At 34.8% G+C, this 12,158-nt stretch overlaps 1 protein-coding gene across 3 annotated transcripts in view; it reads left to right on the forward strand.

Annotated features, from left to right (window-relative positions):
• Positions 1-11,748, forward strand: part of LOC107583810 (alpha-1,3-mannosyl-glycoprotein 4-beta-N-acetylglucosaminyltransferase C-like) — a 116,387-nt gene extending 104,639 nt beyond the window's left edge. For all 3 annotated transcript variants that reach the window (XM_016270148.1, XM_016270149.1, XM_016270150.1), the window contains 3 exons: positions 7,780-7,931; positions 9,113-9,260; positions 10,519-11,748. In XM_016270148.1, coding sequence (XP_016125634.1) covers positions 7,803-7,931; positions 9,113-9,260; positions 10,519-11,675 — 1,434 coding nt within the window. In that variant the 5' untranslated portion in view covers positions 7,780-7,802 and the 3' untranslated portion in view covers positions 11,676-11,748. The remainder of the gene's footprint in view (positions 1-7,779; positions 7,932-9,112; positions 9,261-10,518) is intronic.
• The last annotated feature ends 410 nt before the right edge of the window (positions 11,749-12,158 follow it).

Raw genomic sequence — 12,158 nt, forward strand, 5'->3', positions numbered from 1 at the left:
GAGAGAATCGCGATGCGTTCTGATAATCTCACAATCAATCCACGAAACGCGATGCATCAATTTATTGTCCCAGCCCTAACATATTCACAGAATTGCAGTAAATTATTCATAATTTATTGATTCACCCTAATTCTTATTTTTTTTCTCCTTAAATGTTTTATTTAAATTGGTTTTATTTTAAAAGGAGTTCATTTGTTTAATTTAAAATTGTATTTAATTAATTAATTGCTTTTCATCAACTCACAAACCCCCTGCATTTCAATCACAAACCCTAGTTTGAGAAACCCTGGCATACTGTAATGTTTAATACATTTCATGATGTTCATAACAAAGAATGGAGTAGATTTTCTTAGTTCAAAAGGAATCTAAAAGTAATCAAAACATAGTTAGAATACATTACCTAATATGTGTAATCCAATAGATTGTTATACACTACAATTTCCATCATGCAATTTGTAATCAGTAACGAACTACAAGTTGTAAGTAATCTACTCAGCACTGCCGTCAGAATAAGAGTTCAGACAGCTGATAAAGGCATCACAATAATCCACAAGTAATCGACACGATTCCAGTCCATTAATAAATGTCTTGTGAAGTGAGATACTATTTGTTTTTAAGAAACAAATCCATAATTAACTTTAAACTGTCGCTTCTGGCCAAAATATGAGTCCATAATCCATAAAAATGAGTCCATCCCCTGTTATCCTCTCATATAAATATCCACTGACAAATTTGTTTAGAACTGTTTTCGCATGGTGTTCAATTAATAAAAATCATGCACTATATTAAATATAATGATATTTGTGCTTAATTTTTTATGTTTGTGTTGTTTTGGAGTTATTAATAGAACTTAAATATTTAGAAATTGATTGATTCATGATTGATTTATTGATTAATTCATACATTTCTTGAAGAAGTTATTTTTTATTCTTTGAGGACCAAAAGCTTGGAATACAATGGAAATCGAAAAACGAATCATGCAATCTCTCCTATTTGCTCAGTAATGCAATTCTATTCAGTTCTAACATGTTTGGCGCCCTTATTGTTACAATTAAGGAAACTGGCATATGACACGATTCCAGTCCATTAATAAATGTCTTGTGAAGTGAGATACTATTTGTTTTTAAGAAACAAATCCATAATTAACTTTAAACTGTCGCTTCTGGCCAAAATATGAGTCCATGATCCATAAAAATGAGTCCATCCCCTGTTATCCTCTCATATAAATATCCACTGACAAATTTGTTTAGAACTGTTTTCGCATGGTGTTCAATTAATAAAAATCATGCACTATATTAAATATAATGATATTTGTGCTTAATTTTTTATGTTTGTGTTGTTTTGGAGTTATTAATAGAACTTAAATATTTAGAAATTGATTGATTCATGATTGATTTATTGATTAATTCATACATTTCTTGAAGAAGTTATTTTTTATTCTTTGAGGACCAAAAGCTTGGAATACAATGGAAATCGAAAAACGAATCATGCAATCTCTCCTATTTGCTCAGTAATGCAATTCTATTCAGTTCTAACATGTTTGGCGCCCTTATTGTTACAATTAAGGAAACTGGCATATGTAAACTATTATAGAATTTGCTTTGTTTTCAGCATCAGTCAAGCTTTTCACACAGCTTCCAACATGAAGCTAAGCCACCTGTACAGCTGGTGCCTGCTGCAGCCTGGACTGTGCCCAAATCCAAGTGAGGCACTGGATTTATTCATACATCATAAAAGAGAGAAATTCAGCAGATCCTCACAGTAAAGCACCACCATGACTTCTGTGCAGGAGAGTCGCTAAAAATAGGCTGCCACCAAGACTAAGAATGGGGATATAAACAAATGTATTCTTTTATCTCACAGAAAGGTTTAAGTATGAAACTTCATGCAACACTGAGACATGTCAGATGCTTTAGAGGAAAGTTTGAGACCTGGTTGTGAGGAAAGAGATCCTTCTTTGTATTGTCATCAGGTTCTAGACAACAAGTGTCCACACTGTGTTTACATATTGTCACTTGTGCAGAAACAGAAATCTTACCTCAGCTTTCTCAGCCTGCTGCGAAGAACAAACAAGAATTATTTTGACTAAGCAGGGTTTAGTGAAAATTATGACTTGATATTTCCTGTCTTCTTGAAAGAAAAGGGGGAAATGTGCATGTGGGTGGCTCTGTGTGTGTGTTCTGTATCTGACAGTGTCAGCAATAGTTGAACAATGTTTTTCATGTGTTTTAGTGAAGATTCTGCAGTTACAAGCTTGCAAACTCTCCAGAGAACATCTTATGCCTTAAGAATGTGTTGATGAGCAAAACCGATGTCAGGAGGTGCCATTTCAGCAGGCACGTACAAATGCTGGTATACGCACAGACATTTACCAGCAGTCAGACTACTGAGAAAAAAACGAAGATGTGCTGTGTTAGTGCTACATGATAAAAGTGTGCTGATGTACTGCTAAAAAAGATGGGAGGCCATTTAGGTTTTGTTAATTAACAAACTGTAATTTTTAACAAATGAGTCTTTTCTTTAACAGATGTGTTTCATTTTAAAGCAAGCAGATTGTACAAGTTCACTAGGTTATATTCAGAGTTTGGTTTAAACTACTTAGGTAAACTTGGGTAAAATCAGTTTGCTTTGTAATGGAAAACATAATCAGATATTCAGTGTTTGGATTAAATTACTTAGTATCTATATTCATGAGCAGAACTGTAAAATATTACAGTCATTATTAGTCAGTGTAAAATAGTAAGTATACTTTTTGGGATTTTCTATAAAACCGTTTGCATTATTAAAAGTGTTTTTATCATTGTGGTAGTATATTTATATGCATAATATATATTTGTACATATTTTAGATCAATCCTGTTCTAAACAGTACATTAGAAGAAAACAAACTAGATTATCCATATGTGAGATTAATTTGACCTGAAACTTGTGAAAATAGTATTTCATATTCTTAACCTTTAGGCTGCTCATTTTCAATGGTGTGAACGATGTCTATGGCCAGTCAATAAAATTTAATTAATTTGGTTCTTCTAACATCTTGACACTGCAATAATTTACAGAAAAAAATCTAGGCCAGTTCACAAACTTTTGGCTTTTGGTATTTTTGGCTTCTACTTCTACACTACGCTCTGGATTCATTTGTATATTTAGCTATCATTATTCTAATTTAGTAGTTTGTGGTCATAAGGAGTTAATAATAAGCTGTTTAGAATCATACTTATAATTGCACTTCTTTCTGATCATTTACAACTGCTAATAATTAATGGCATTGTTTAGTCAGTACCCTGGGCAATTGACTTTTTTTTTTTCTCTCAAGGGTTTTGTTTGCACATTTTCCACAGAGATCTATGATCCTTCACATAATTGTATATTATTTATTTATTTTGTAAATAAGACTAATGGCAAATTTCAATAAACAAGGCAGCAATGCGCACAAATTGATTAACACAAAGAAATTATTTTAATTATCAAAAGTTCATTCACAGAACTGAGGCCCACAGTGTTCATCTAGAGGTGGTGTTTCTTATCATCTGAAGCCGGTACTCTTTTTCTGCTTTTCAGCTCTTTTGTTGAGGAGAAAAATCTATTTAAGTGGCTGAAGCTCTGACACAAAGCAAGAGCAGAAAGCTGTAGAATCTGCTGGCTTAATTGATTATTTGCGCAGAGCTGTATATCAGCGAGGTGCAGCATACCCTTGGGAAATAATGTAAAACAGATAACAAGATCAAATGTGGAAGAATTGCTTTCTACTGCCAGCTTTATTAATCTGTTACTCTCTTAGTCAAAATGGCTTTTTTTCCCCTCTACTCTATGCAGGTTTTCACATTAAGGCAAGGTACGCCTCTGCGTCCCAAGTAGCATAAAAGCTACAGCTGAGGGAGGTTTTATGAAGCTGTTTTGATTTGAAAGAATATGGGTGGCTCATGATTTCAACATTAGCTGAGCATTTGAGCTGCAAGCATCTGTGTAGCAGGAAAATTTAAAGGGTTTAGCTTCGTTTTGGCTTGCTTTTTAAGAATTAGAATTGGAATTATTCAGTGACAAGATGTTTTAGAGTCTTAATTTACTTTAAAACCGATCTGTAAGGAAATTTGTACTTTAAAACTGAGCTGTAAGGAAAAATGTGCGGACTCACACATGTTTGTATTTTGGCCTTAAAGGATCAGGCTTGTAGAAAATACACAAGACTCCCTTGCTTGCTGCAGTAATTCTTTGATTGCAGATTTACACCAGCGAAACAGCCGCAATACCCTCATGTACATGGCCTTGTAGGTTCATTCTTTATAGTCGAGATGCTAGAGTGTTTGCATTAAATCCAAATCAAACCAAGTATTCTCTAATTCCACATTCTCTCATAGTGCATTTACATAATAAAAATTGCATAGCAGTCTCACAATCTACTAGACATCCTTCCTCAAACATCTCTCTAAGCCATTTCCAACTCTGTAAACTGATTTGTTTTTCTTATTCATGGGGTCTTGCGGCACATCAGACATGACTGTAATTGCCTTCCTCTCACCAGGGAGCTTCTTGTTTCTCATTCTAAAGTTTATTCTCTATTTCATGTCACCAAGGCAAAGAGAGAGACTCCACCCTGGGAGAAATGACACTCTCTCTGTCACCAAGAGGAGAGTGAAAAGATAAGAACGGTAGATAAATATCTGCAAATGTGCAGCTCGAAATGACGCTAGCACAATGTTCTCATTTTAAAATGAATGGGTGTTTATAAGTACACTTCCTATGAGTTTGGTAAACTGTGGCAGTTCGCATTAGCGAACGCAGTGTAATGCACTAACAAGCCAATGTTAGTCAGAGGGACCATCTGGATTGCGTGTGTTTTTATGAAATCAACTCTTTGGATTACTCCTCTCGTTCTCTAATTGAGCTGCTTCATTAAGCACGGCGGTACCGCTCTAAATGGCCAGTTTATATTGACTGCTAAAAGGGCTGCTCGCCCCAGGAGGTGATGATCTACAGAAAATGGGACTGAACCACAGGTTATTTACGTCAGCACTCCCTCAAATGGGACCTCTGCTTCTGCCTGTAATTTCAGTTCTTCCAGAATCAGACCCTGTCAGGTGTAATTATGCAATAGATGAAGGTACCAGGCTGGTGGTTTTCCCTTTTACAAACTAAATCTGCAGCTTTACTCTGGGAAGAAATGTAGTCATTATTAAATTTGTGTTTTTCTATCATTTTTGAGGAGTTTTAGGTTTCAGAGCTCATAATGTTTTTATTTTATGTCAACAAGCGCCACTCTCTGCATCATGAAAGGAGGAGGGATAATGTCAGCTTCGCTTAAAGGGGTCATATGATGCGATTTCAATTTTTCCTTTCTCTTTGGAGTGTTACAAGCTCTTGGTGCATAAAGAAGATCTGTAAAGTTGCAAAGACTAAAGTCTCAAATCCGAAGAGATATTCTTTATAAAAGTTAAGAGTCAACCACGCCTACCTAAAACGGCTCGTTCTAACACGCCCCCACATGTCTACGTCACTATGTGGGAAGATTTGCATAACGCCGCCCAAATGTTCACGCAAAGAAAGAAGGCATAACTTTTATTCTCGCTGTAGTATTGTTGCTTCCGCCATGTCGTGAAGTGTGTGTGTTTCGTTGTGAAAGCGAAACTACTTTGTTTGGCCTTCCAAAAGAGGACGATACCAGAGAACACCTCTTTTAAAAAAACCTTTATTAAAATCTGAAATTTCTCATATGATCATATCAAGTAGTTTGCAAGGTAAAGTATTAGAATTAGGTACCATGTGATGTTATGCAAAATCATCAGAGGTCTGTTAGGGGTCTGCTCTGGTTCTCCTCACTTCACCGCCAGTGCAGGATGAAGCAGGTTTTCAGGCTGAATCAATCCAGCATTGCTATTATGCTGCATTAACATTACATGAATCCACCTGCATATATCAAAATGCTAAATGGTTTGAACTGGAAAATTTAAAAGCCAGCCACTTGTGTAATTAAATGCACAAGAAAATGAAATGTGCAGTACAACTATCGGTTTGGCAACATGCTTTTCTGCTGTCTACATTCTGTTGTGTTATAATGAGTTGATTTAAAAAGTTAAAGTGTTCTATGAATGATAATAATTGCACATTATATATTTAGGTACTGACATTTTCTGCAGTGGACAGTAGTTATGGTATTTGTACAAATGTCATTACGTACGAATGCATAGCATTTTTTTTTGTTTTGGTTAAAAGTTTCTTTGACAAGAAAGACTTAGACTATTAAATATGTATTAAAAGTGCATTAAAAAGGTATTATGTACACTACCATTAAAAAGTTTGAGGTCAGTCAGATTTTTAAGATGTTTTTGAAAGAAGTCTCTCAAGCTCACCAAAGCTGCATTATTTGATAAAAAATACAGTAAAATATTATTACAATTTAAACTGTTTCTATTTGAATATATCTTAAAATGAAATTTATTCCTGTGATGCAAAGCTGATTTTCAGCAGCCAATACTCCAGTCTTCAGTGTCATTTGATCCTTCAGAAATAATTATGATATGCTGATTTGCTACTCAAGAAACAATTATTATTATTAAAGTAGAAAACATTTGAGCAGTTGAGTTTTTGTAACATTTACTATTTACTGTCTATTTAATGTCACTTCTGATCAATTTAATGCATTCTTGCTGTATTCATGTCTTATTGTATTTTTTAAGTATTCATTTCTTTAAAAAAAAAAGACCCCAAACTGGTAATGTATAAAACCCCACATGTGTAGTCTCAATGTGTTCACTACTTTTTAAGCACAAGCAAGAGCTCATAGAATATTGGTTTGACAATCCCCATTTGAAAAAGGTTGGCGGAGGGCAGAATCGATACGCATCTGGTCATGGGATCGACTGTAAAGTTATTTTGTATTCCATTAGTGGTCTAAGGTGCTTAGCAGGAGCCATCAAAAAGGCTGATACATGAAAGCCTTCCAAAACACTTGCGTCCTGCTTTCTATTCTTGGATTACTCTGTGTAATTTGAGGTTAGAAATAAAAGAACGCCTAGGGCCTATTTTATGCACATATAGCTGAAATGTTTTTTCTTCTATTTCAAAGACAGTCACTCCAACTATGTATCATCAGATGAAGATAGCTGAAATTGAAATGCAATTTTGCAGTATAGCTTTTAAGAACCATACTTTGTACTTGATGCACATACCTCAAAAAGGGCAAAACAATAGGACTTAAAGGCATAAAGTACATACTTTGCTAATGCCTGGTGAGCAGGGTCGGGGTATTAACCTCACTGCGTGTTCTTCAGCTGAAGTCTGTATTATACCTACATGGTTGTCGGGTTAATTACTGTGCTTAGAGGCACACAAGCCTGCCGCTTATTTTAGTGTGACCTTAGAGTGAATGCCCTGTCTTATATAGAAAAAGAAGTGCTTCTCTTATTGCTGCACAGCCAGAAATTGGTGTCAGTTTCTCCTGAATAATAAAGACATGATCATTTTAGGGAGCTGCACTTAATTTTTACAGTAGCGTTTTCACATCTGAAATATTTTTGTTTAAAAAAGACCACATCAGAATTGTACTTCTATCAGGGTTATTCAAAATTCAGAGTTGAAAAATTGTCTCCCATTCAGTTAAACCATGATTTTGAATTGGCCACAACCCACAGGAAGTTGAATTTGATTGACAGAAAGGGAAATATACTGAATTGCAATTCAAAGATAAACACAGCAGTCTGAGAAATGCCTAGTGTATTTTTAGCATTTGATACATCCTGATATTTTCTCAGTTTCCTCAGTATTTTCTCTTTGTTTCTATCAGATCACACCGGTAGTGTTTCCATCATGAGACTGGTGTTGAAGTACTTGGACAAGATGAGATATTTCCGGAAACGTTCTACCATTCCTTTTCTGGTGGCTCTCATTACCTTCCTGCTCTTCATAAACCTCTACATCGAGGATGGCTACGTGCTGGTGAGTTTGTTTACCTGTTGAAATCATTCAATTATAGAGGTCAATTTATTTACAACTTCAGTGGAGCAGATAACAAGACAATAGTGGGCTTCACAACAACTTGACTACTGTTGTTGCATGTGATTTAGCATTAATTATCTCTGTGCTGGAACGTTATTTTGTTTATATGGTTTAATTACCAAATGTTGTGTGTAAGGCTGCCGGTGCTGTGCTGTGCATATATAATTATCAGAGCTCACGCTGCTGCCTATTTAAAATTTCATGATTTAGAGGCAGTCCAAATGCAAGAGACAATGTATTATTCATGAGGCCAACTTTATGATCAAAACTTTGTGATCATAACATGTCGCGTGTGTTTGTCTGTTGAATTATTCAAAAAGTCACTGTTCCAAATAACACCCATTTAATTGAAATACAAAAATTTTGTAAAGTGTGAACAGTTCATGTGTGGTAAAAAGATGCTATAATTTAATACAAGATAAGTTATTTGAAAAGTTGAGTAAGTAATATTGTGTGTACAATTAATTATTCAAAGGCCATCATTTACATTTAATGAGATTATACAAAAGTGTGCAAGAATATTGCCAAATCTAAAAAATAATAACCTGCAGCCAGAGCCGATCCTCCCTATACGCAAAATACGCAAGCTGCGTAGGGTCCCCGAAACACCAGGGGGCCCCCTTGCTCTCAAAGATGATTTAATTTGAGTTTTGTTTTTGAATTTGGCCAGCGGTTATGAAAACATGAACAATCTTTTTTTTAATGGGGTGCGCTGTCGCCGTTTCTACGTAAAAATCAGTCAAATCATGTAATGTGAATGTGGTACAGTCTTGCTCGAGACTAAAAAAACGAGTTGAAAGCGTACCGAGCCGCGGAAGAGACAGTGAGACGGAGTGAAACACGGACAAATGCGTTTCATTCATTCGTTCATAACCACTCATACCCCACTCCACCACCCCAGACACAGTTTTGCGTAGGGCCCCCAGAAGTCTAGGAACGGCACTGCCTGCAGCGCTTAAACTTAAAGATGCAAAAGGAATCATGGCATTTCATATACATATTATCTTGTCTTAGATATTTTTTCTTGCTTTAAATCTCAATTGAAATGTTGTGACAAACTTTTACTTACTTTAGACTTGTGACAATATTTAGACTTGGATCTTGGATGTCATGTGTTTCAGGAGGAAGACAAACATCAGTTACGAGAAACCTCAATGCATCCACTGAACTCAGAGCGATATGTTCATACCTTTAAAGATATCACCAATTTTTCTGGAACAATCAACGTGACTTATCGGTACCTTGCTGGAACACCTTTACCTCGAAAGAGTAAGACTGCTTTCCTTTGTATACTTTAGTATTAACAGTACACACAGTTTTAAAAATTCTAAACAAATAAGTAAAAAAATATGTACAATATGCAAAACTGCACAACTGTATTATTTATGATCTAGAATTTCGAGTTGTTCATTTATTTATGTATGTATTTATTTATTTATTTGTGGTCTTCTGTATATGTATGTATAGGCACAAACACACACACACACACACCCTATACATACATATTCACGAGAAGGCAAAAAAAAGGCACAACTCCAAATGCTATACCATATGTCTAGATCAAGTCTCTTTAAAAATGCTTCGTTTAATTGTAAAAAAAAAATAATAATAATAAAAAAAAATGTAAAACCATCCTTAAAATCATATATATTTTCATGCTAAACTAAATAAATACTTTTATGAAATTATCAAATAGCTTGTTCTTGCATTAAGATTACATTTAATAAGGTGTAGTGAGATTTATGTCTAAAAAAATGTGAATGGGCTAAGAACATATTTTCTTGCTAAACAAAATTAATACTTTTATGAAATTATCAAATAGCTTGTTCTTGCATTAAGATTACATTTAATAAGGTCTAGTGAGATTTATGTCTAAAAAAAAGAAAAAATGTGAATGGGCTAAGAACATATTTTCTTGCTAAACAAAATTAATACTTTTATGAAATTATCAAATAGCTTGTTCTTGCATTAAGATTACATTTAATAAGGTCTAGTGAGATTTATGTCTAAAAAAAAGAAAAAATGTGAATGGGCTAAGAACATATTTTCTTGCTAAACAAAATTAATACTTTTATGAAATTATCAAATAGCTTGTTCTTGCATTAAGATTACATTTAATAAGGTCTAGTGAGATTTATGTCTAAAAAAAAGAAAAAATGTGAATGGGCTAAGAACATATTTTCTTGCTAAACAAAATTAATATTTTTATGAAATTATCAAATAGCTTGTTCTTGCTTTAAGATTAAATTTAATAATGTCTAGTGAGATTTATGTCTAAAAAAAAGAAAAAAAAATGTGAATGGGCTAATGACTTAATTTGAGATATTTCATCCAAAAACAACTTTTTATATTTTACATAATTTTGTTTTTTAAGTAAATGTATTTTGTTTTAGTCATATTTGTATATTTCTCACTGGGCAACATAACAAAAATATTGATTAAGAAATTTTTTCTATCCTAGACAAGGTATAAGATCTGTTCAAGGCATACATTCTCTTACTCCATGATTTTTCATGTTCTTTTATAGAGTATCTCACCATTGGATTGTCGTCTGTGAAAAGAAAACGAGGAAACTATCTGCTGGAGACCATCAAGTCTATTTTTGACCAATCAAGCTACGAGGAGCTCAAAGAGATTGTTGTGGTTGTCCACTTGGCAGATTTTGATCTGGCATGGTGCGAGAGCCTAGTTCAGGAAATCTCAAGGAAGTTCGGCCACCATATCATTGCAGGACGGCTGCTAGTTATCCATGCACCTGACAAATACTACCCATCCCTGGATGGGTTGAAGAGAAATTACAATGATCCGGAGGATAGGGTACGCTTCCGTTCCAAACAGAATGTAGATTACGCGTTTCTGCTCAACTTCTGCACCAACCTGTCAGACTTCTACATGATGTTGGAGGATGATGTGCGCTGTTCTCGAAACTTTCTCACCGCCCTGAAGAAAGTGGTAGCATCTAGGGAGGGATTGTATTGGGTGATGCTGGAATTCTCCAAACTGGGCTACATAGGGAAGCTGTACCACTCACGAGACCTTCCCAGACTTGCCCATTTCCTGCTCATGTTCTATCAGGAGATGCCTTGCGATTGGCTTCTTATCCATTTCCGAGGCCTATTGGCCCAGAAGGATGCGATTCGCTTCAAGCCTTCCCTTTTCCAACACATGGGCTACTATTCCTCTTATAAGGGGGCAGAAAACAAACTTAAGGATGATGACTTTGAGGAAGACTCCCTTGATATCCCAGACAACCCACCTGCCAGTTTGTACACAAACATAAATGTATTTGAGAGCTATGATGCTGCCAAAGCTTACAGTAGTGTGGATGAGTACTTTTGGGGCAAGGCTCTGTCCACTGGGGACTTTTATGTAATAGTGTTCAACAAGGCAACAAAAATCAGCAAAATCAAGATCATCACGGGAACGGATGATCGGCAGAATGATATTTTGCATCACGGAGCTCTGGAAGTGGGGGAGAAATTAGTAGGAACCAAAAAGGGAAGGCAGTGCTCCTCTTATATAACGTTAGGGGAGTTTAAAAAAGGAAACATTGAGGTTCATGATGTGGACCATAAGATAGCATTTGATATTGAGTGTGTTCGCATTGTGGTAACTGCAAGTCAGAAAGAATGGCTTATCATTAGAAGCATAAGCCTCTGGACTACACAAGGTGCCAGTCAATGAGAACTTTTTTGAACCGTAGCTAAAGGCACAAGTATCTGTTTATTTATCTTTTTATTTATTTATGCAATTTAGAAATTATTTATTCACCTGAGAAATCATTATTTATTCAAATTTATTCATTTATTCAGACTATTTTAAAGGCAGTACAATATTTCACACATCTGAGGCATTTCAGCTAATTCTGACATGAACTATTCAGACAATAATGATATTTTATATATATAAAAACATTTAGAGTACTTATTTGTTTTATATATATATATATATATATATATATATATAATTTTTTTTTTTTAACAAGAAATCATTTTTCACAGTGAAGCTGTTTTCCATATTTTAACAGACATATCCTATTATAGTCGCTGAAAAAGTTGCTTGAAGCTGAATTGTAACCACTTCATTTCGGTTATGTTATTTTTTGGTTTGTTTACTCTTTTCTTCTATACCTCTAAAATATTTGCTTATCCTGCTCTCCTTTCCACC

The sequence above is a fragment of the Sinocyclocheilus grahami genome, unplaced genomic scaffold (assembly GCF_001515645.1).
Source record: "Sinocyclocheilus grahami isolate Dianchi unplaced genomic scaffold, SAMN03320097.WGS_v1.1 scaffold55.1, whole genome shotgun sequence".
Taxonomy (NCBI): domain Eukaryota; kingdom Metazoa; phylum Chordata; class Actinopteri; order Cypriniformes; family Cyprinidae; genus Sinocyclocheilus; species Sinocyclocheilus grahami.